Raw genomic sequence first — 22,896 nt, forward strand, 5'->3', positions numbered from 1 at the left:
AGAATACATGGTCAAGAGTAGATCTACTGCAAAGACCTTTGAAAGCAGGAAAGATCCTATTCTTAGGATAGCTTCATTTAAGATTCACTCTGACCTTTATTCAAATGTGTCATATTTAATTTAAACTACATATAAAATTCTTCACACTCTAAATGGAACTACTGTTTTTTCTTCATTTTCTTCCTTCTCATCTCAAAGTTTTCATAGTAGTGACTAAGTGGTCCTTTTTGCATTAAAATAATAATAATTCAATACAGTTTACTAATTCCTCAAAATTGCTTCCATTATTTTACAAGTAACATCACGCAAATTATTTTTTCCGATAATCTACTAAATCCCTCTTTACTTATTTTCTTCCCCTGACCGCAAAGTTATCACCACCTTGGACCAATCTAAACAATTCATTTCCTACCTTGGTATTTATACTCTTCAAATAATCATACATGGTTTTCTTGTGTGTCCTCCCCATTCTACTGTTTGTCTTGTTTGGATAAGCAATAACATAATTGGTTCTTTCAATCTTTTCTCCTAAGTCAATTTCTCCAGCCCTTAATCATTTTTGTTGTGGTTCTCTGAAATCTGTCCAATTTGTCAACATCCCTCTGGTGCTGGGAAGTTCAGGACTGCAAGCAGGATTCTGGCACTGCCTCCTCAATGCTTTCTTCAGAAAAGGATTAGCACCTCTCTTGTTCTGATGGTGAGAAGTCCCTGGGCATGCAGCTTTAAAAGCATACAAGCTTTTTTCTTTTTGGCTCTAATTTTACGTGGTCTATTTCTACCGAACTTTTTATGTAGCCTTCACTCTGAGCATTTTACAAATATTTTCCTTGCACTCATACTCTGTATTTCAAATCTGTTATGCTGAGACATGTATTAGATATATTTGCTTTCATCTTTCTCAGCTGAGAAGTGCTTTATTTTCTCCATGTATGCCTGACCTCTCTTTGTGCCTCTGTATTTCTCTGGTCTCACTCTCAAGTTCTCCATTCAGTACCATTTGTGAGTGTAATTAATGTGATCTTTGCCCATTATAAGGATTATTAATAAAAAGGTTAAATGCAAACCTTATAGGAGCACCCCCACTGAATCACTCCACACAAGCCAGGTTTACTGCCAGACAACAGTTCTTTTTATTTATGCTCTTTCAACCAATTTTCAGGACATGTGGCAGTGCTCATGTTAATCTGAATAAGATTTCAAAAAAGATTTTCTGAAACGTATCACAGGTTTCATGTTCTTTTTAGTCACCAGTTTTGTAATTTGATCATAGGGTTGTTAAGTTTGACTGCTGCAGTCAGTCTTCAATTTTGGAATTTACCGCTATTAGCTGGAGGAAAAAAAAAATGATTAGGTTGTTCATAGTAGTGGGAGATTGATTTCTCTAAGTGAAAGCCATAGGAATATAGACTTTTAAAAATAATAAGCATTCATTGCAAAATCGTATATGTTTAATAATATGCCTAGTTTCCATATTTATGGTCCTTTTCCACTAAGTTATCATCAAAATTTATGAATATGTCTACATAATGCAAGTATTTGTATTCTAGTTACAGAAAGGAAAAAGATGCTTATTTACAGCTTCCTGTTTATAGTACCTTGCCTTTTCTGTATCATACATTGCTACTCGAAATCTAATGAATGATGCATTTCTCACCCACACCAACTTTCCTATAGTCATCAAATTCCATAACTATTTTATATTACACTACATTGGAATGCTTATTTTGAATACATGTTAGAGGAAATTAACTCAAGAAAAGACAAGCACTTGATTTTCTTTTTCTTGCTTTTCTGTTAAGTACATACAAGGTATGTAATGAATGAATCAACAGTACATATTTTGATGAAAGCAATGTTAAGCATACAAAACACTGCACATCGAAGAGAAACTTCACATTTTTTCCTAACTCATAACATTGGAAATGAGATTCACAATCTCATTAGTGTTACACTCTAATCATTCACATTGCTCTACAAAACAAAATACTATTTTTAAAAGGACAGCACTGCACCTTCCACATTAAAGTTTTCTGTTGTTTTGTGTTTTATGAAAGAAATTTTGCTCAGAAAGATCCTTAAAGGGATGTGAAAGGTGTAAGTCTTTGCGAGTCCAGAAGAGAAACTGGAGGATACCAGTAGATAGCAGATAGCATGCAAGTGGGTCTCTTGATACCATCTGAATTGCACGATGCGACATTAAATACTTGTGCTAACTGAAAGTAAACTTATGGTATTCTTCTCAAACCCCAGGCCACAACTGCTGTGTGTGTCATGGAGGTGATGTATTAGTCCTCGGGGAGAAGGTACATAGGAAAGTGCACATAAAACTTCCACTCCAGAGGAAAAGCAGCACTGACACCCTGGACAGAGAAAGTTGCCCCTTTGTCCTCCCACCTGGAGGTACAGTGCAGTTCTGGCATGTGACAACGGGTGGAGATTAAAAACAGGAGAAATATCTGGGACAAAAAATGTCAAAGCCTTAGAGTCAGTTACAGGCTTAAAGAGAATAACATTTAAAGGGAAGTCACACTATTAGCAACATCAGCTTTAAAGGGGAAAAGGTAATTAGCAACTTATTAGTTCTGACTTACAAAACTTTCAGCCAACTCCATCCATCCTTAGACAGGTCTGAGTAGACATTAGAACAGACTTTGTGTAGCGCCCATGTTTATCACACAAGGTAAAAGTGGTAGCAAAAGCTTTTAATCAAAGTTGTTACCTTTTCCAACACTCAGAAAACAAATGGTAATCTTTTTTGTAACACGGGATTCATAAATTTGAAAAATGCCTCACCAAAGACTAGCTGAATCTTTTGAACTCATTTACTCAGCTCTACCTGTAGAACTAACATAAAAGATGATACAAGGGAAAGATGACCACAGTATCAAACCTATGTCATGCAGAGAATGCTGTCAAAATCTCTGATCCTATCTATATTTAGGTACGTAGATTTTTTACAGTATACTTACCCCAAGGCCACGTAAATTTCTCAGTTCAATTGGCAATTCCCTGCTAGGGATCCTTTACATCCCTTCCAAAAATAAATGAATAGAGGACAATTTTAAATGCTACGCAGACAGATCTCAAAACCTCTATTCATTACACCAGATTCTGGCACACAAATTCCTCAGCTTCTGAAAGCATAATCATACCATAGAATTGCTTTTCCTTATGTGCTAATCCAGGACTATAGCAAATTTGGTATATTTGACATATATTAAATATAATTTTCTTTAAAAACTAAAAATCAAATTATCACTTCTTTATATAGCTCTCTTTTTATGGCCATAGCATAAAACCAGTAATAATCTAATTCATTTAAAACATTATTTCCATAAATAATAACAAGGAGACTTATAGACCACAAATATAAACACCAAGAGCTGCATTTTAGTAGGAAAACATGCACTATTGGGGGAAAAAAAATGCAAGACAGACAGAGCAGTACACCATACATAAAATGTCAAACATGTCAAAGCACTCATGAATACCAAGATCTCCCACCACACCACCACCAGTTTTAAAGGTTATTTAGGGCTAACACATCTGCAAGTGCAGATTTTACAGCAACAGACTTTACTTTTCTCAGATATATTAAAAATAAGTCACTGATGTGTCAAATGTTTTTGATGTTGTTTCCACACATGTGGCCCAGGCACATTCTGCCCAGCACTGCTGAGAGCAGGACGATTACACAGAACACAGATTCTTGGCATCAAATAGATTCATTATGGACTTCTGGAAGCCTGTTTTTAGTTGTATCAATTCACTATACAGGGAGGATAATTCAGCAAAATACCAAGAAAGCAAACGTAGCTATCTTCATTCCTCAAAAATAAAAACCCCTGTTACAGTTTCCATAATTCAACTTTTCAGAACTTCACTTCAGAAAGGCACTTTCAGAACATGTCACAAGGCTTCCTTGTCCTAAGTCACTGATTGTGAATTATTTCCGGATAGTTGCAGACAAGTAAGTTTTCTAAAACAAGAAGCATAATGTATGCAGAAGATACTTATCCTATTCCCGGCCCTCAGATAAGTGAAGCTTAAATTAAATGTCAACGACGAACAAAATCTATTGTATAGGCTAACAGCTGACCTAAATCCACCATATTTTGTTTGTCAAGTGCTATAGTCTAGTAAATTGTGTAATATAATAAGACCATTTTTGCCGCCCTCTGACCATGCCAACTTGGATGCAGATAGGCTTCTGGAGAAATATTACTCTCCACTTGACACTCTAAGCAAAATCCATTTATGCCATTTGGTGGATTGTGAGAGTAGCTTTTAAGAAAATGTTCATAACAGTTAAACATTGCAGACCACAAATACAGGAGAAGTAGGAGAAATCATGAATGCCTCGTGCACAGCCAGTTTTTACAAAGTGGTCTGCTCGGGGCTGTGACTAAAGTGAACTTACTGATGTGCAATTTGGTTTTCCTGATAGGAAATGTAGAAGCTGGCTAAAAATCAAATGATTAATCAAAGGAAATTCAAACAGCTTGAGGAGGAAAAACATTTTTCCTCATACTACCTTTAATATGACTTTCTCAGTGACATAAACAAATACAGCAATCATTCCCATTCTTTTCTTGGGCAGCAAAGCAAGCAACTCAAAACTCCTTCACGCATTAACTATGAAATCAATCAAAACACAATCAAAATAATCCCTTCTGAGAGAAGAGATTATTCTCATAAACAAGAGAGAAGACCAACATACTATTATCACTACCCACTATGATTTCATGTTAGTTCTCCCCTCTACAAGTCTGAATACAACATCCTCAACTCTCAGCAGAAACTCATAATCAGTTTTGGCAGAAGTTGTGGGGGAAAAAATGTACATCCTTCTGCTCCAGGTAGCATAAAAGCAAGGCAGTTGGAATTGTAGTCCTGGTTCTGAGTTCAAATTCCAGCTATTCCATGTACTTAGAAGCCAAGATACTTAACAGTACCTCTGAGCCTCATCTCATTTGTAAAATGGAAGCAACAGTGTGAACCTTACAGGTTAGAGTTGAGAGGATCACATGAGATGAGATCTAGCCTTGCAGCATGGCAGGTAGGTTACTGTGATGGTGGAATCTCAGAAACAATGGCCTCATCTGCCATTGGGTACTGCCTTTCACATTGGCTGGAATCTTCAAAGGAATTCACATTACCCCAGCCTGGAGATTGCAGCACCCCCCTAGGAAACAAGCCTGCTTTCAATGCCCCTTAGTTAGAATGGAATGACCAGCAAAGTACTTTTCCATGCCAGTGGTTTTGCTCCTTTTAATTCCTTTATGACATAACTTGAAACTTCTGTGCGGTCCCCATTAACCCAAGGTTTCCCACACCTAAAGGCACTCTTTCCTTACATAATCCTTTTACTATGGACTCCACATCCAACCTTCTTCTTCCATCTGCCCACCTACCCCCAGCATCCTTTATGTGTCCCTTCTGTTTGCTCTTATTAATCTCTTCTTTTTTCTTGAAGCCCATCCACATTATTGTTGGAATCCTAGCATCCTGTATTTCTAGGGTATTTTAGCCCTCTCCTTCCAATCTCTATTTGCCTCCAATTCTAGCACTCTGATTAAATAAATCCTCAAATGTCCCCTTCCTCTTCCACCTCCTCAGTCCCTACTCCTCTGATCTTTCTCAGCATAGTTCATTATCTTTACCCATCCCTATCTCTACCTGTTTTCCTCAAAAGCTTTTGCTTCTTTCCCAGTGTTGGGCAATGAATGAAAAGGCCTGGCACATGGTGAATAACAAGGTGATGGTCACTCCCCCACCCTCTCTCTAGCTTCCCCCACCACTGTCTTCACTGTTCACTCTCTTCCCATGTGCTAGGTTGCTGAGGGAAAGGAAAAGGGAGTGGCTTTGTGTGCCTGTCCCCTGGTCCTTACAATGCCCAGCAGGGCTCCAAGGACTCAGCAGGCCAGAGGATAAAGAGGAGTGGAATTTCGTTGGAGTTGGGGAGGGGCACGGAGCAGATGGGGGACAAAAAATAAATAAAACATACAGAAAAGAGAAGACTGACCACAAAACCACAGTGCTGAAATTCCCTTATCAGCATCTCTCAGTACAGGCAACTCCCTCCTTCACTTCCCGCACAGTCTGGTCCATCAGCAATGGTTCTCAAACCTTTTGCCTGAGACCCACACTCATAAATATATTCTATACTGTGGTACAGGCAAATTTCAGCCAACAATGCTTAGACTTATTATCCTTTGGCTATTCTGTGCAAAGCACTCGTGGTTTTTATTCTGATAGTCTTTTATTTCTTTGAAAGAATATTCTGATCGCAACCCATTATGTTGATATTACAAACCACTAATGGGTCAGGACCCTCAGTTTGAAAAACATCGGCCTACTTGCAGCTTACTGATGAAGAGTCCTCTCTCCCTCTACCTTGTAACTTTTTCCAAAGTCCGATTTAATTTGAGATAGTTAACACCATCCTCTCTTAGCAGGAGCAGTCCCTCTGGAAGCCCTTCTAGTATCCGATGGAGTTCTCACACGCGCAAGCTGCCCCTCGACCACCCTCTACTGCCCCAGGGAAGTCGCTAACAGAAACTTGGGCACTCTGTCTGTTAGGACAGGCGGCACGTGTCCTGGAAAACCTAATTTCTCTAAACACAACTTTAGATACAAATATAGAGAAATAGGAGTACTAGAGATCAACTGGGGCAAGACGAAACGCGGAGGAAAGCCTGGAAGCCGATCTCTCCAAGGATCCGGGTCCCTGCTCGGTGCTATGTCAGGTCCAGCTGAGCACGACAGAGCTCGGCAAAGCCGAGAAGAGGGCTGCCAGCAGCCCGCGGTCGGCGGCGTCTTCAAGGGAGGAAGGAGCGCGCTCGCGGCAGGCAGATAAGCGGACTAGCTGCCCTGAGGCCCCTCCGGGCGCCGCACCCAACTGGCCACCTGACGAGTCGCATCCCCTAGCGCGCGGGCCTAGGGCTCATAACCTGTGGTGCGAGGAGACCTGAAAGCAAAGCCGGATGCACAAGATGTCTCCTCGGAGCTTCGGGGTTGACAGCAAACGTGCCTGGGCCCCTCTCCCGGCCCTTCTCGCAGTGCGGATGCGCCTCCGACTCGCGCCCTGGCGCCTCTGCCCCGCCTATTTGTGCGCCACAGAACTAGGGGAAAAAAAAAAAAATTTTCCCAGTGTAGGTTGGATGGACGCTCCAGTCCTGCTCACAACTAGGGGAGACCAAAGACTGACCACTGATCGGTGGGTGCAGGGGGAAGCCGGGGGCGCGCTCGACCACACGTGCTTGCGCCCCGTCGCACCGGACCTGGCCACGCGGCGCCTGGAGCTTGTTGCGGCCTCCGGCCCTGGGGGACGTAGAACAGCCGAGAAAGAAGCGGGGGGCAGCTGGAGAGGGCAGGGCAGGAAACGGAGGAAACAGTTAACCCGGCGAGTTCGTCCTAATTGGTCCAGGGCTCCCCGGGCAAAGTCTCCTGGTGCAACCTGCAGAGTGAAATTCTAAGTCTCCAAAACGCAGCGGGCAGAGCTGGAGCGCGTGCGTCCCCACATTCGCACCCCCAAACCACAAACAGACACACGTCCTCTCCACTAATCCTGAGGCCCCAAAATCAGACCACGCGGGGAGGGGGACCTAGTGAGAAGACGTGGGGTGGGGAGTAAGCCGCTGAGCCGAATTCTCCAGCTTCTGTCTGTTGGGCAGGGAGCGCACGTCGCGGCTAGGAACCAGGGGTGCGGCCACCTTCTTACGCCCCTGGCGTGGGGTGGGGCCCCGCTGTCCTGCTCCCGGAAGCGCCCTCCGACGGAAGAAGGACTTTCAACCTAACGAAGCGCAAAATCAGTCAGAGCAAAGACACTGTGGACCCCAGTGGTCGTCTCCAGTCGTGCTCAGGAAACAGACAGACTGAGGGAAAATGGACTTAAATGACAGCTTCACCGTCCTAAATGGTTATGCGTAATATCCAATTTGGAGTTTCTAGTAAAATTCAAAAGTAAAAATTAAAAGCGGATTTGTGTGTGTGTGTGTGTGTGTGCGCGTGTGTGTTTTATTATTAAAAACGAATTACAAAAAAATGAAAGCAGTGTTTGGAATTCTTATCTTGCCTTATTAGTAATGTCAGCCAGTATCGACTGACCCCGCAAAATGCAGCTTTGCCAAACGCGATCCCCTGGTTGAGTTGTGCCAGATGCACAGATCTGTGCAGAACCTTTCCCGAAGACTGCTGCAACCTGGTGCGCCCTTTTCATAGTCATGGCTGAGAGCCATGGGGAGGATCTGTTGACTGGGCGTCGGCTGGGACCCCAAACTCCATCCCTCCCCGGTGGGATTCTAAAACTGAGTAAAGCCCCGGCTCACGCGGTGCACAAGAGGCTTGGATTGCTGAGAAATTTCTGGGCGCTCCCACATAGCGATAGTTCCTGTTCCCGAATAGCTGGTACAGGTGGGTGGGGGGGGGGGTGACTTAAAATCCCTTTTGGAGGAGGATGTTTTAGAGATACTCACTCCCAGACCTCTTGTGCGGCCGTCAAAATAATACTGCAAAAAAAGTTTTTAAACACGCAGGACTAGATCCCTTCTTTTTCCCTCTCACCTTGATAGAACCTGTCTCCGTGTTTGAGGTGGCAGTGGGCAACACGGCTTCGAGACAGAAACAGGTGCCTCTCTTGCCGAGAGAAGAGAGGCCTGCCGGAGGAGACCCCCAGCCCTCACTCTCCGCAGCCACCTCCGAGCTGCCGCGCCGCGGATAAAAAAGGAAACGGACGCAAGCGCGGAGCTAGGCAGAGAGGTGGTGGCGCAGAGATGCGCAACCCTGGTATCTTACCCTGGATAGGGCCTGGCGGGATGGAAATGTATCCTGTACCGGAAAACTCTGAGATCAAAGTATTACAATGAAATAAAACTTTTCTCTTACAGACCTGTTTGTATCTTGGAAGTATTCACTGCTGACGCCTGGGTTTAAAATACAATTAGATAATTGACTATTTGCATAGCAGCGCCGACAAAGCCAAAAGACTTTCATGGCAAAGTGAAATTGAACCTTCAAGGGACATTCTTAAGTTGGCAGGGATATCTGCTTTTCCTTGTCTGGGTTCTTGCACTCTGAGAACCAGTGTCCCATAAGACTTGTGACTGGTATTTTTAGTGGAGAGGGCACACCAACTCTCCAGGGATGGAGATGAGTACCAAAAAGAAATACGCAAGATAAGGTCGTTGGGTGCCGCTGTCATCGCAGGGTGCTATAAGCTCCCTAGACTAGGCTGCCTCTCTTGTTAGAATCAGGACCAGAAATTCAAATACTCTCTTGCTCTCTCGCTCTCTTTCCGAAAGCGGAAGGTCGGTGTGAGGACAGCCTGGGCTCTTGGAGAGACGGCGGCAGTCGCCTGGACCGTAAAGAAGCGGAGCCCACCAAATAACAGACGGTAGCGCTGCTCACCGGTGCTTTGTATTAAGGGCACCTCTCCATGAATTCAGAGCGTTCTAAGCAACCACTCAACGTGGGTCTAGACACCGTGAAGACTTAAAATTAGACCTTCTTTCAGAGCGGAGATGTGTATGGTTATGTCTTCTGAACCAATGATAAAATATTTCCATTACTGGAACGGCACACAATAACTGAAATCCTTAAGAGGACTTGGGGAGTGGAGGGCAATATGAAGCCCCCATTATAAAGTTTTAATCTCTTTCTAGAAAAGTGCAACGTCTCTTTTGGAACCCAGCGTGTCTGTTGCTTTCCTTGGGCTTTATTCCTAGAAAGACCAGGACAAGAAAAGTCCTCAGCCTCACGGATCCCGGAAGCTGCAGGAGAGATGCATGAGAGGCTCCTTTCCCGCACGACCCGGTGCGCAGCCAGGAGTTGGTTAACTGACTCGGTAACTTGAAGCAGAAAAAGCACTAGACACTTTTCAATTTAGGAATTGCAGCTAAATGTACGCGGGGCCGGTGCAGTCTGCGTGCAGGCATGGGAGAGAGTCATCCCTCCCTCCTTTCACCCCAAATTCTCGGGAGGCGCACTACCTGACACCCCATTGGCCTCGGGTGCTGCGGAGCCGCTTCCTTAAGGGAGAACCTGCAACAGAGTTCGTTTCTGGGTTCAACTCTCGAGGATTCTGAGTCGGAATGTAATTGTCTCCGGGCTGCAGACACCTGGGAGACGACTGCAGACGGCTCTGCAGACTCCCAGCATTTCTAAAAGAGCTTTCTCTTTCTTTCTGCTTATTAGCTTGCGGCTTTGGTTGGGCAGAAGTTGTGAAAATAAAAGGAAATGCCAAGCCCCATCTTTTCAAGAAAGTGAGGACATTTCGCCTATTACTTAATCTCTTATGTGACCACTCACTTTTGCCCCTCAGAGTTACCTGCAGAGAAATGCATCTCGTGAAAATAACCTTAAATTACCATGGAGACCTGCCTTCTCTCTATTGCCCGACCCGCAAAACACGTCTAAAAAAAAAAAAAAAGGAAGAAAAGGCAAGGTAAAAATAACCTGAGTACTTTCCTAGCAATTTACTGTTCTAACTCTGCATTTTAAAAACAATAACACTTTCTATAAATTTCAGTGCCCCAGAGGCCATCTCTAATTCACCAGGGTCAATGAAGAAAACCACCCCCATCCTGCACTTTCTAGAACTCACAGCTGGCTGGAGTTGAAACTGGCTGGACCTCCACCCCCCAAGGACCAGGTCGCTGAGAGGAAGCTAGAAGCAGAAGTGTCTTCTACAGCTTTTGTTACTTTCTTCACTAAAAGTTGGTGATGGGTGGAATCCTAGAGACTGTGATATAATTGGTTTGTACATGACAAGACCCAAGATCTGACAAATAGATATTTTACTCTTTATCTGAGAAACTTTTAAGACAGAAATATTCTAAAACTGCAATTTGAACCTAATCACTGAATGAGGAAAACCAAAAGTTGTAAGAAATGCCTCTACTGAGTTCTGGTCTATGCTAAAGACCACTGACCCAAGGCCCAAAGGGACCAAAATGCTTGGCTCTTCCTCCTTTACAAGAAATGGAAAAATCAGTGATTATATGCAATACACTTCAAATCCATATTTACCTTCTGAGTCTTAAAAAGATACTTCCTAAACATTGTGCAAGACAAAAACTTGACAGGACTTCGAATCTTGCAAAAGTTAGGTCTCCTGAACTTCCCTTCTGAAAGGTGCACCTACAAGCAAATTTAACAGGAGAGCTGAGATATTCTCACCTGATTCTGATAAATGTAGCTTGCCACACTGGAAAATTCTGGTTAAGGGAAAATGTTGTACTGAATTCTCTGGATAATTAGTTCAATTTTCCAGTTCCTTTTGCCAGAATAGGTCTAGGTTGTCAGTTTGAAACTCACATGTTGAAGAAGTGACCTATCCCAAATCAATCTCCAACTCTATTGTATATTACTGTTTAGTCATCATTTTTACCTAACCCAGAAAGAAGACAAAATTCTGTTCATTTACATAGTTTATTGTTGTAAACATTAAAATTGTCTTTCTCAAAGAAAGAATTTATCAGGAAAAAAAATCAGCGTCTCTAACTGTCATACACCATAGAAAAAAAGGCAGTGACTCATTTCATGTGCCATACTGGAAATATACAAAGAAAAATACTACAGAATATGGCAATATTAAAATTCTTACTCAAACAAAATAATATATTAAGTGACAATCTTAGACATTAAAAAAAAAACAAAAAAATTCAAAGTGCTCAGTAATTTCCAGGGAGTTATGTATATTATAAGCACTCTGGAAACAGTCAAAAGCTGCTGCATGCAAGTTTTGTTTAGCTTTAGACAACAAAATAATCAAGATATAAACTTTCTTTTATCAACATCAACGGTACATACAACACTTACAAACAAGGAATGTTGGACGGTGTTACAAACACTATGTGTCCCTTTTGTCAGGATTTTCTGATGTGTAATACTTGTGCCCACCTATTTTACAATTGAGAAAATGTTTAAGCTCAGATAACTACCAATCTTTATAAAATCTAACAGACTACATAGTGTCTGAAATACTATTTATATAATATAGACATTACTGAAGTAGCAAGTGCCTATAACATTTTCAACCTAGAATCAACATGCTTGTCCCTTTTTTGTGTAGTTATTTCTTTTTTTTGTTTGTTTTTGCAAACACACTTATCTTTTAGAATTTGTAATATTTATTCATAAATAGGCACAAAATAATTTAAAAAGCCAAACCGCATTGGGTAAATTTACAAGCCTTTGCCTTCTTCAACTCATGCCACCCACGCAACATTTAGTTTTACTATATATTACAGCTTTCTTTACAGCAGAAAACTTTGAAGTCTTTTAAAGGGCAATACTTGTGGGTCCCCTTACAATGTGGGTGTGTGTGTATATGTGTGTATGTGTATTACATTTGTCTTCACTGCAACAAGCAAACATGGCCACATGTTTTCCGTCATACATTAGGAATCTTCCTTCTGAACAATAAAATGATTTTTAAACTGATAATAAAAAGTTAATACCACTGTATTGTGTGTAGTCCATGTTCTAAATCCAGGATGCCCCGGAGCCAAAATGCCCTTTCAGGTTCTGCCTGCAGGTTAGGAAATAGCAACAGTTTTTGGTTTTTTGTTTGTTTGTTTTGTTTTGTTTTGTTTTGTTTCTTTAGGGATCAAGGGCCAGGGTGTATGGAAGGGGTCGGGGCCAGCTAGAGCTGAGGCAGCTCAGAGGGATCTCTCTGCCCTTGTGACTTGCCCCTCTGGACAGTTTAAGATTTCTTTCCAGTTTCTTTGAAGTGCATGGAAGGAGGTCTTAGAAAGGTAAAGTGTCCAGGAAAAGTTTGTCAATTATTGCTGGTGGTGGTACCAAGTCTTCCAGTTTCAGGTAGAAAATGCGCTGTAGCCCCTGTGTGCAAAGCGTACGGAGTTCTGGGAGCTTCCCCAACAGTTTGGACAAATAGTTGGGGCGGTTCAAGCCCCCATTATTGAAAGTCACATGGTCTTTGAGACAATTTACAATCTTGTTTTGCAGCTCCTCCACTCTCTTGGGTTCCTTGAGACCATGTCTCTCTGCAGAAAACACAATCAGAAACAAAAGAGGAATGCACCAAGCAGTTAGCTAGCGGACAGGACCAGGGAGGGTTCAGCAGCAAGGGAAAACTAGAACAAATCCCGCTGGGCAGTTCTGGAGGAGAAGTGCCCTGTGCCTGTGGTACTAACCTGTGACCATAGCCAGGGCAGCAATGCAGGAGAAGGCAGAAATGTCGATGTTCATATTCTGCAAGTTGGAGGAGAATTCAACAATGGAATCAATCCATTCCCCAAAGCCACGAACGCATTGCAACCTGTGCAAGACCACCCCATTGCAAAAGATGAGTTTACCCTCCACTGGGTTGGACCTGCAATTAATACCAAAGAGAGAGAGGGGAGAAAAAGAGAGAGAGAAAAAAGCTAAACAACTAATTACTTGAAGAGCAATAAATGAGGGATTTAAGAGGCACCTAATTACCGAAGAGTTAATAAAACGTAGACCAGTGGACCTTGAAAGGGTTTAATTTCATAACAATCAAGAACGCCCCCATCCCACCTCCATTCCATTCATCCAAGCCTTCTGTGCTCACTCCTTCCCTTCTCTTCCTTTCATTTACTCTCCTTTCCTTCCTTTCCCCCTCTTTGATTTCCCATTCTGTTCTCCTCTCTTTGCCCTTTTACTTTCCTCTTCCTCTTGCTTTTCCCTTCTTGATTCCTCTCTTCCTCCAACCCCAGCCTTCCTGGATTGCCCTCTCCATTACCTGTATGCTAATCGCAGCACAAACAGTTCTAAGAAAGCCGATTCGAAAAGCAGGTCCTGGTCGGCTTTGGGCAGGTCAGCGAAGCCCGGGATCTTCTCAGCCCAGCCCCTGATGATCTCCATGGAGCCAGTCAGGAGATCATAGAATTGCTGGATGTGTTGGGTGTCATCTCCACTCATCTGATAGTCAGGGTTCGCCTGGAACTGGAATTTCATTTTAAAAAGCACTTAATGAGGTTCTCTAAAATATATAACCCGTGAAATTGCTAACCTCGTTTCTAGTAGGGGAGCCAGGTTTTTATAACAATTAAACCTCTCTCTGACCAGTAAGGAAATTAGATGTTCCGGGGCAATTAATTCAATTAGGGATGGTGCTATGAGGTCGCTGCTTTAAATATGTAAATTACCATTTCCATACAGACTAAATACAGTGCCAACCAGCCCTGGGAAACGTTCACTCTTATCTCCTCAAAACAATTGACACGTTAGTATTCATGCCAGTCCCAGAGTGGGTCTCGGAGCAGAGATGCCCTTTGCAAATCTTAATAAAATTGCAGTGCCTTCTAGGTTTGCCCGACATACTTCCTCCAATTAAAGCCCACACATTTCTCACAGCTGGGGTAAAAGAGGAATCTGACCACTTGATTCCCCCACCCACTGCCATTCCTTAGCCCCTCTCTCTTCCGGTTCCCAACCCCTGAGCAGGCATCCCTCACCCTGACAGCACCAGAGAGGAAGAGGATTAAAGCATCTCCACGGAGGACTGAGGATAGAACCCAAGTGGGGGCTTTTGCACTGCCTCTGCTTTGGGCATCAGAGGCATTGGTACGTGTGTAGTGTGGTACCGGGAAGGGGCCTCACAGAGATTTGACCACTGTGGCCTATCCTCTCTTGCTTCCTCTGCCCTGGCCGCATGTCTACACCCCCAGCAACATGATCTGTCTTCTTGCAGCCCTGCCCAGAGCTGTGAAGCCACAGCCTTTCATGCCTCCTTTATCCCTTGGGCCTGGGGGTTAGTGATGGGTGTGGGGAAGGGGTCCTGCCCATCTGTCGGTTGGTCCGAATGATACCCCCGCCAGCTTCTTACCCTGGAATAGTCCAGGCTGGTCATAGCCGGGTTGGAGTCGACATGGGCCCTGACGAGGGCACTGATCAGACTCACCGGGGGCGAGGGGGGAGAGGGCTCCTGTGGGCTCTTCGGTTTCGAAGGTAAACGACCTCTCCGGCCTTTTAAACTGTCCGTGCGAACCACTGCAAAGGAATAGCCGGGTGAGCACGGCTCCCCCAAGCGGGACCCAGCTGCTGCCTGGGCCCCTCCCCGGGGAAGGCCACAGCCCCGGGACGCCCGGCGGGGCCGCGCAGGGCCCCACTGCTTGTAAAGCCTTTACCGACGAGAGGCATAAAAAATGCGGGGTGGTTTTATGTCTTCTTCCAAATGGGTCGTATAGTTAAAGGAGAGAAGAGCCTGGCGGCTTTCTCTAGGGCCGGATGGGCCAGCAGGCAGCTGCCGGGTGGTAGAGGCCGGAGGCCGGTGGAGGGAAGCCGGAGACACCCCCCACCCCCGCCGGGCTCTGGGAAGTGGAAAGCCGGGTTGGGGCAGGACCGGCGCGGACTGGGGAGCGGGCTGCTTGCCCCGACCTACCTTCTTTGACCATCCCAACAGCCAGGCACTTCTGAAATCGGCAGTACTGACAGCGATTCCGGCGCCGCTTGTCCACTGGGCAGTTTTTATTTGCTAAACACACGTATTTCGCGTTCTTTTGCACCGTGCGCTGCAAAGGGAGACAATATAGGCCGGAAAAAAAATTTTTTTTCTCTTGAAAATTCAATAACTCAGGGAATCCAGAGACAATTTCTGAACGGCCGGGATCCACACTCCCTCCCCATAAACAAACACATACACAGCTCCTTTTTATTCTTTTCTTTTTCTTTCTCTCTCTTTTCTTTTGCCTCCCCCAGGGCATTTAACAGAAGAAAATTGATAGCGTTAACATTTGAGCTAACCTTGCCGCTCCTTGCTGTGTTTTATATGCCAAGAGAAGGAGAAGGAGATGCTCGGTAAATACAAATCCGTGGGCATTCATATTATTTACATCCTTAGAGACCTTCTCTATTTAAAATGATAAGATTATTCAATCAGGATGGCGAAATAAAGAGATCACTTAATTTGACCATAGGGAATTCTGTTCCACTTGGTTAGCTCAGACACGGTTCTCTGTCCTAACCAATTTCAATCTGAACAGCGAAGACAGCTCCTAGCACATGCAAATAACCCTCTTCCAACTCAGCTCCGGCAACTTGGGGCGGGGGCCCGCCCGGTCGGTTGCGTGCGGGGGGAGGAGGGGGATGCGACCCCGGGTCTCCCAGTCTTCCTACTTCCCTTTCTCCGACACCCAGAAGCCCCCGCCGCAGCCCAGAGACGGCTGCAGGGCAGCCTCCGGGGACCCCGGGATTCCGACGGTCGGGGACCAGTTGGGGCCGGGCGCCTGCACCCCGCCAGAGCGCGCACTCCGAGGCTCCGGGCACTAGGGGGCCCCTACCTGCCTCCTCCGCCCCGATCCTGGCTCACCTTAAAGAACCCTTTGCAGCCCTCACAGGTGCGCACGCCGTAGTGCTGGCAGGCCGCGTTGTCGCCGCACACGGCGCACAGCCCCTCGTTGGAAGGGGAGCCCCGCGACGGCGGCGAGGGCACCTGCGTGTCGAGCAGCTGCGACGCGTGGCCGATCTGCAGGCCGGGGAAGCCCATGGACGCAGGCTTTCGGATGGGGTTGGGCACAGCGAAGGTCTGCCCGTCCACCACGTGGTGGCTGCCTGCCGGCTCTGGGTTCATGGGGACGTGCAGGGGCCCGTCGAAGCGCATCTGGCAGCTAGACACGGGGGTGCCGGGGGGTGACTGCTTAAAGGAGAAGAGGGAGAGGCGGGAGACCGGCGTTTTCCTCTGCTCGATCATGTGCGTGGTAGCCACGTAGTTCTGGTGGAAGTTGTGGAGGGAGCCTGGGTCGTCCCACATGGGGCTGTGCTGCACCTGGAAGCCCGGGGTGGTGGGCGTCGGGGGCGAGGAGGGCTTGTAGTAAACCGACCCGGAGTGCGGCATCATCTCCTCGGACTGGGGGGGCAGGTGGCTGTGTTGCTGGTAGTTGTGCATCTGAATGTCTTCTACCTTAATGGAGGACTGCTGTCCGGACAGGGGCATTTGGTACAAGCAAGGTGGCTTGACGTCGTAGCCTGTGCTGTAGTTGTCCATAAAGGTACTGAAGCTGGGGAGAGAAGTGGTGGCAGTGATTTCAGTGTTGGTGAGGTCCATGCTAAACTTGACAAACTCTGGAGTTAAGAAATCGGAGCTGTATTCTCCCGAAGAGTGGTAACTGTAGCTCTGAGAAGCGGGGCTGGCTCCTTGAGGCGAGGACCCATACTGCGCCTGAACACAAGGCATGGCTGGAAATGAAACAGGGTAATATACACTCAGCCTGGTCAACTGAACACTTTCTCCCGGGCTCGGGTACACCTGGAGCTACACCGGCAGCCCGCGGCGGTCAGGGAGCAGAGAGCGCGTAGGGGCGCGAGAGCAAGGGCGGAGAGCGCGAATACTGCGGGGTGAAACGATGCAGGACAAGGAAAGGCTGATCCAATAAAGACCCAGAACGAGAACGCTATTAAGGTCTCCATTCCCGGATATTTCCAACGCCTCCCCCTTCACCCCCTTTCATGGGCAATCCCGCTCCAGTGAGCCTTTCCTCTGACGCTCGGGTTCAGCAAGCTTAATCCAGAAATCAAGTTGCACAATGAGAAACTTGTTCCCGAAGGCGATGGGTCGGGGGAAAAACTTAAGTTACAGGGTTTGCTGGGAGACATCGCATTGCCCTGTTCCTTGAGGTTTCAGGAACTCAGGGGGACAGAACTAGGAAAAAAAATGAAGTTGCACTAACCTTCAGCCGAGTTACAGGCGTTTTCGAAAAAATTAAAGGTGGACAGTGTCGTAATTCAATGAAGGACAGTTTCCAAGATTTTTAGGAAAGCAGTGGAGAGCCCAGCCTGTCAGATCTCCTCCCTGAAATAAAGACACAGGAAGCCTTAGGGTGACTTTCCTTAGGGACAGATTTGGCTGGGCATCTGTATCACCAGGCAGGCCCTTCTATGCCCTGCTTGATTGTTTAATTGCAAATTAGTGTGTAGCCTTTATCAAACTTAGCAGTTAAAATGAATGTGTAAAGGAGATGGCTAGAAACAACAGAATATGTCACCCATTGACTGTGTTAATCCTTGCAGAGAGAAGATTCTGAAGGAGGAAAGATATTCCATGTACTTATTTAATAGTTATGATGAAATAAATTGACCCCTTTGCTGGGTGTTTGGGGAATGGTGCGAGGGGAGTGTCATTTCCATTTTAGTTTAATTCAGAACTAAATAAGAAAAAACTAGGGTTTAGCAATACACAGCATTGGAACCTTCTCTTGAATTTTTTTCCTGTGGTGAGATTGGCTTTTAATCTAGGAGGGGGGAAGAAAGTAGAAGTCGAGAATATAAAATGTGAAAACAATCTCTTCCTCCACTCCCTAGGAGTTACAAAATGTTAGCAAGTCCTGGGTAGCCCTCAAGGCAATCTGAATGGAAGCATCTGGATTTCCTAAGAGCTTTAGACAGAGCACTGGGTTTAGGGATACAGGTGAATTGGCATTCACATTTCCAGGAAATTTGTCTTTCATCTTTAATGGCCAAGGGGTGGAAAGAGGGAACTCTCTTTTTTCAGGAGCATCTTAGGTCAGTTGCAGAGAGAAGGAAATACTTCTTATCCAATATTGGCATCAGTGTTAGAAGCACCTCTCAACATAGCAATTGAGCACCTTCCCTATCCAGCCTTCCACAATCTGCCTACTTACTGGAACAAGGCTTTCTTGTGTCCTAGAAATTTTCAGATGTTCCCACTTGGAAGGCATTCCAGAGCATAGACAATTTTATTCCTAATGAAAAAGAAAGCCAAACATCCAATTCTGTTCTCCTCCCCACCCCCACCCCCTTCATAATCTTGCCTCGCGGAGGTGGGAGGGTAACCAGAAAAAGTAGCAAGAAAGGAGACTATTGACCCCCACAGCCCTTGACAGACATGCCTGTGCTGGATATTAACCCTCTGATAACTTCGGAGCTTCATAACTACTCTAAATATTCTATCTCTCTGTCTCTGTCTCTTTCTGACAAACTCACAAACATAAGCGCAGCATGTGTCAAAACCAGAAATTTCAAGCAACTTAGTAACAGGTCACTCTACCAACCGCCCCTCCTTACTCAGCAATACCCAGGAAACACCGGCACGCTGGCCAGCCGCGGTGACACAGTTTCCAAGCAACACATAAACTGAAGAACTTTCTTCTCCCTGTCACTTTGTGGGCAGCATCCAGGCCCCTCATATACACAAGACTTGGAGTCTACGTGTCCAAAGACCACAATCAATTCCGCACGAAGAGCAAACTTTGCGCACATTTCCGCGGCTAAATCCGCAGCTCCCCAAACTGTGCAAGCCTCCCTTCCACGTCCACCAATGAGGAGCCTGGAAGCCTCTGCTGGGTGGCAGAGCAGGAGTTCCGACAAATGCCCTCTGTAGCTGCGCACACCCACTCCCCATCCTCCGGCCCCACTCGCGCTCCCGGCCTTCGGCGCCCACTTCCAGAGACCCTGCACCACACGAGCGGAAAGAAGAGACGTGCAAAAGGAGAAAGGAGGATAAAAGAACGCGAGTTGTGCCGGCTGCACCTACTCACTTAGGAGTTCTCCGCGTCTCTCTTCATTCATTCAACTCGGCCGAAGTGTAGTTCCCTCCCGGAGTCTGGGTGGCAGGGTCGGGGCGGGGTGGGCGAGAGGGGCGAAGAGAGCCGCGGCGCCGAGAGCGGGGAGGGAGCAGGGGAAGGCGGCCGGCTGGGCGGGCGAGCGGGACCGCGGAGCCTAGCGCGAGCCACCGGGCGGACTGGCCCTGGCCGCCAATGTGCCTTTGTTTATGTGGCTCGCGCTGCCGCTGCCAACATTCACCTAAAGTCTCCGCGCGTCAGCGCGCGTCAGCGGCCCGCCGCCCAATCGCCGCGCCGCCGCGCTCCCCAGACTCCTGGCCGACGCTCGCTTTGGTATATTTCCGACCTGACGTCACGAGCAGGGCCGATTTTAAGGTGGGAACCGTTCAGGGTTCACCTTGGTAGCCAGCTAGGGTTTTTTTTTTGTTTTTTTGTTTTTTTTTTTCTTTTCTTTTTCCGAAAGAGGTGTGACCTCTCCACTCAGGTCCGCGCAGCCCGCAGCGCCTCGACATCTCACCTCACCTTCCCCCCGCCAACCCCTGCGCCACCGCTGCCGCCTGGCAGCTCACACGTGGGGGAGGGTGCAACAAAAGCCCTAGTGGAAGGGAACCCAGGCGTGGGCCAGGTAGCCAGCACCTGGAATCTCACGAGATGGGGTGTGCCTGGCAGAGCCCTAACCTCACCCACCCACAGTTGCCACCCCCATTAGCGGAAGCGAGTACAGATGTCCCATGACATGAGACGCTCAGAGGGCTCAGGCAATTGGGGTGGGATTTCCCTGGTCCAGTGCATCCCCCTTTTCTTTCTTTTCCTGTCCCTGGCCTTCTTCTCTGGCATATGCCCTCTTTCTATCTCTCCCTCCCTCCCTCCTTCTCTCCCTCCCTCTCTCTCTTTGACACACACACACACACACACACACACACTCTCTCTCCCTCTCCCTCTCTCCAAGGTGGAAGAGAGCGCGTAGGGCCTATTTTTTATGTTCCCTTCTTTGCTTGCAGTGCTCACGTGCGAGAGAGGACGTGGTGCGTGGGGAGGGAAGGGGAAAAGAGAGTTAACAGTGACCCAGCCCTTCAGGGACCCCAAAAAGTCAAACTGAGGTGTCTCCCACTTTCCTTTAGCAGACAATGCAGCCGAGCGGCGTGCAACAGGTGTGTTCTGCAGAAAGGTGCCCCAGTCTCACCTTTTACCAACTCATACTTTGACACTCCTGGGTGCCCATCAACTCGGGCCTTTCCACGAGCTTTAGGGAAATAAATCGACCCTCCTCTGAAGCACAAGTGCTCTCCAAGCCTCAATCGGAGAGCCAAGAGGGAAAAACAAAACTTGGGGGACGCGGGGGGATAGGGTGGGGGGCTGGCTAGATCTCTGCGAAGCGAACGGTGTGTGCATTCAGTCTTCCCTGGAGAGGGGCCCGGCGGGCGGCGGGAGCTAATCGGACCCCCGCAGCCGCCCCAGGCACCGCCGACTTCGCTTTGCAAGTCAATCCACCCTCCGAGCTGAGGGCGCAAGGCTCTTTCTAGCAAAGAAACGCCGCTTCTCCCGGGAGCAAGTCCCCTTCCCGGTCCCTGGGCCCGAGCTGGACGGGCTTCGGGGCTTCTCGCCTGGGGCTGGGGGAGTTACCGGGGGCAGGTGGGTTCGGAGGCGGCCCCCTCCTCCTCCCGCGAACACTTCCAGCCGCCCCTCCCCCTCGGCGTGGCGCGCTTGCAGCCTCGGGGCCCCTTTGCACGCCCCCGTCCTGGTGTTCCCAGTGCGGGCCGGCCGCAAGCGCCTTGGAGCTCTCCGCGTTCCGGAGCTGCTCGGCTCTAATCTGCACCCTCGCCTTTGCCCGCTCCCGCCGCCTGCTGCTCCCCGGCGGCGGGAGAGGCGTTGCCGTCAGGTGCCCCGAGGCTGCCCCGAGAAGCCGCAGGCTCTTCTGCGCCGCGTCCTCGGGAAAACCTACGTGACCACCTTAAGTTTCCCCCAGATGTTGCGACTGCCGCTGCCGCCGCCGCCGCTGCTGCTGCGGCTCAGCGGTGCCCTAGCGGGCGCGAGAAAAAATAAAAACCAGGAAGTGTGTGTGAGAGCGTGTGTGTGTGTGTGTGTGTGTGTGTGTGTGTGTATGCGCGCGCGCGTGCTCGGGGGGGGGGGATGTTGTGGTGGCGGGTGAGGGTGTGTGAGTAGGGGGATGAGGGGAGGAGGGCGAAGAATAGCTTATTAGCATGAGCTGGGTAGCGTCAGCGCCCTGTGGGCAGAAGCGATTCCCCGCGAACGAAAGGGAAAAAGTGAGAGTTTGGAGAGCAGGGGAGAAGGAAAGGGGTGGGGGTGGCGGTGACGCAGGGGCGCAGGCATTGACGCACCCGCGGGGCTGGGCCCAAAATAGCAGCAGCTCTAGCTCTGTGGCGCCCTCCCGGGTTCCCTTCCCCTTCCGCACGGGAGCAGGGCGCGGCCTGGGGGAGCTTTCCTTGATCCCAGCGGTGGGCCAGGCTCCCGGCAGCTATTTTCAGGCAGTCGGAAACTCAGCCGCGGCCATGCTGGGGTGGCAGTTATTATTTTTTAATATATTCCTAGGAAGGCGAGGGCCAGGAGAACTTTAAGGTTACAACCATCACTCTCCAAACACAAATACGCAGATCTAAGTAGGTACATTCCCTTCACGTGCTCCACCTCCCTTAACCCATTTTAGAAAACACTTGGCTTTAGCCTGGGTTGAGTCTGCGGACAATTTGAAAATTCTCTCCCAGTGAGTGGAAAATGTGCTGGAGTTCTTAAAGTGAGTTCCAAGGAAGACAAACATTGTTATGTGATGCGTTATCCTATAACAGCAACCTGTCGAGTCTGACTTCTTGATAACAGAGCTTTTGCTCAAGTCTTAATGCATCCCAGATCGAGACACAGTTTTTACAGCAGCTTATTATAACAATTATTAGTAACTGGAAATGCACTGAATAAATATAACATGAAAATGAGGGGAAAAAGTGGCTTTTTTACCTTCTATTCTACAATCCGTATGAGTTTTCTCTCTCCTCAAATTCTTATTCTAGCTGCTACGAAGTGTGTCTTCTTAGGAAGACACACCGGATTCGAGACTGATAAAACTCACTTAAACCAATTATTGGCTAAGCTACTTCTTGGGTTGGTGTTTTTGGTAGGGCTCAGATGTGCTGGGGATGGAGAGGATCCAGCAGACATTAGAAAGGGTAAAGAACGACCACGCTCAAAACTCCAGACTCCTGTGTCCCCACCAGATTCTGATGGAACACAGTCTCAGTAGAAGGGCCAATGTCTGTAATTGACTGATCCTGTCAGTAGGGGGCCTGACTCCACAACGTTCAGGAAGATACATCACACACAAACACACACACAAGCACATACACAACTAGCTATTTACTACTTAGGCCAAGCCCCAGGA

The 22,896-nt window shown here is 47.3% G+C and overlaps 1 protein-coding gene across 7 annotated transcripts; it reads right to left on the reverse strand.

Moving 5' to 3' along the window:
* Positions 1 to 12,093: 12,093 nt before the first annotated feature.
* NR4A2 (nuclear receptor subfamily 4 group A member 2) lies at positions 12,094 to 21,498 on the reverse strand. 7 transcript variants are annotated; one of them, XM_057746610.1, is made up of 9 exons: positions 19,482 to 21,498; positions 18,606 to 18,686; positions 17,655 to 17,776; positions 16,298 to 16,985; positions 15,371 to 15,500; positions 14,816 to 14,979; positions 13,730 to 13,932; positions 13,158 to 13,336; positions 12,094 to 13,007 (listed from the first exon to the last, which is right to left on the reverse strand). In XM_057746610.1, the coding sequence occupies exons 4-9, from the start codon at positions 16,970 to 16,972 to the stop codon at positions 12,751 to 12,753; spliced, it is 1,608 nt and encodes a 535-aa protein (XP_057602593.1). In that variant the 5' UTR covers positions 16,973 to 16,985; positions 17,655 to 17,776; positions 18,606 to 18,686; positions 19,482 to 21,498; the 3' UTR covers positions 12,094 to 12,750. The 7 variants fall into 7 exon arrangements, 6 of the variants coding, with proteins under 6 accessions (XP_057602593.1, XP_057602590.1, XP_057602591.1 ...); XM_057746607.1 differs by having other exon boundaries at positions 16,298 to 17,163; XM_057746608.1 differs by lacking the exon at positions 18,606 to 18,686 and having other exon boundaries at positions 16,298 to 17,163.
* Positions 21,499 to 22,896: the final 1,398 nt, after the last annotated feature.

This window comes from Hippopotamus amphibius, chromosome 8, assembly GCF_030028045.1.
Source record: "Hippopotamus amphibius kiboko isolate mHipAmp2 chromosome 8, mHipAmp2.hap2, whole genome shotgun sequence".
In the NCBI taxonomy this organism is placed as follows: Eukaryota; Metazoa; Chordata; class Mammalia; order Artiodactyla; family Hippopotamidae; genus Hippopotamus; species Hippopotamus amphibius.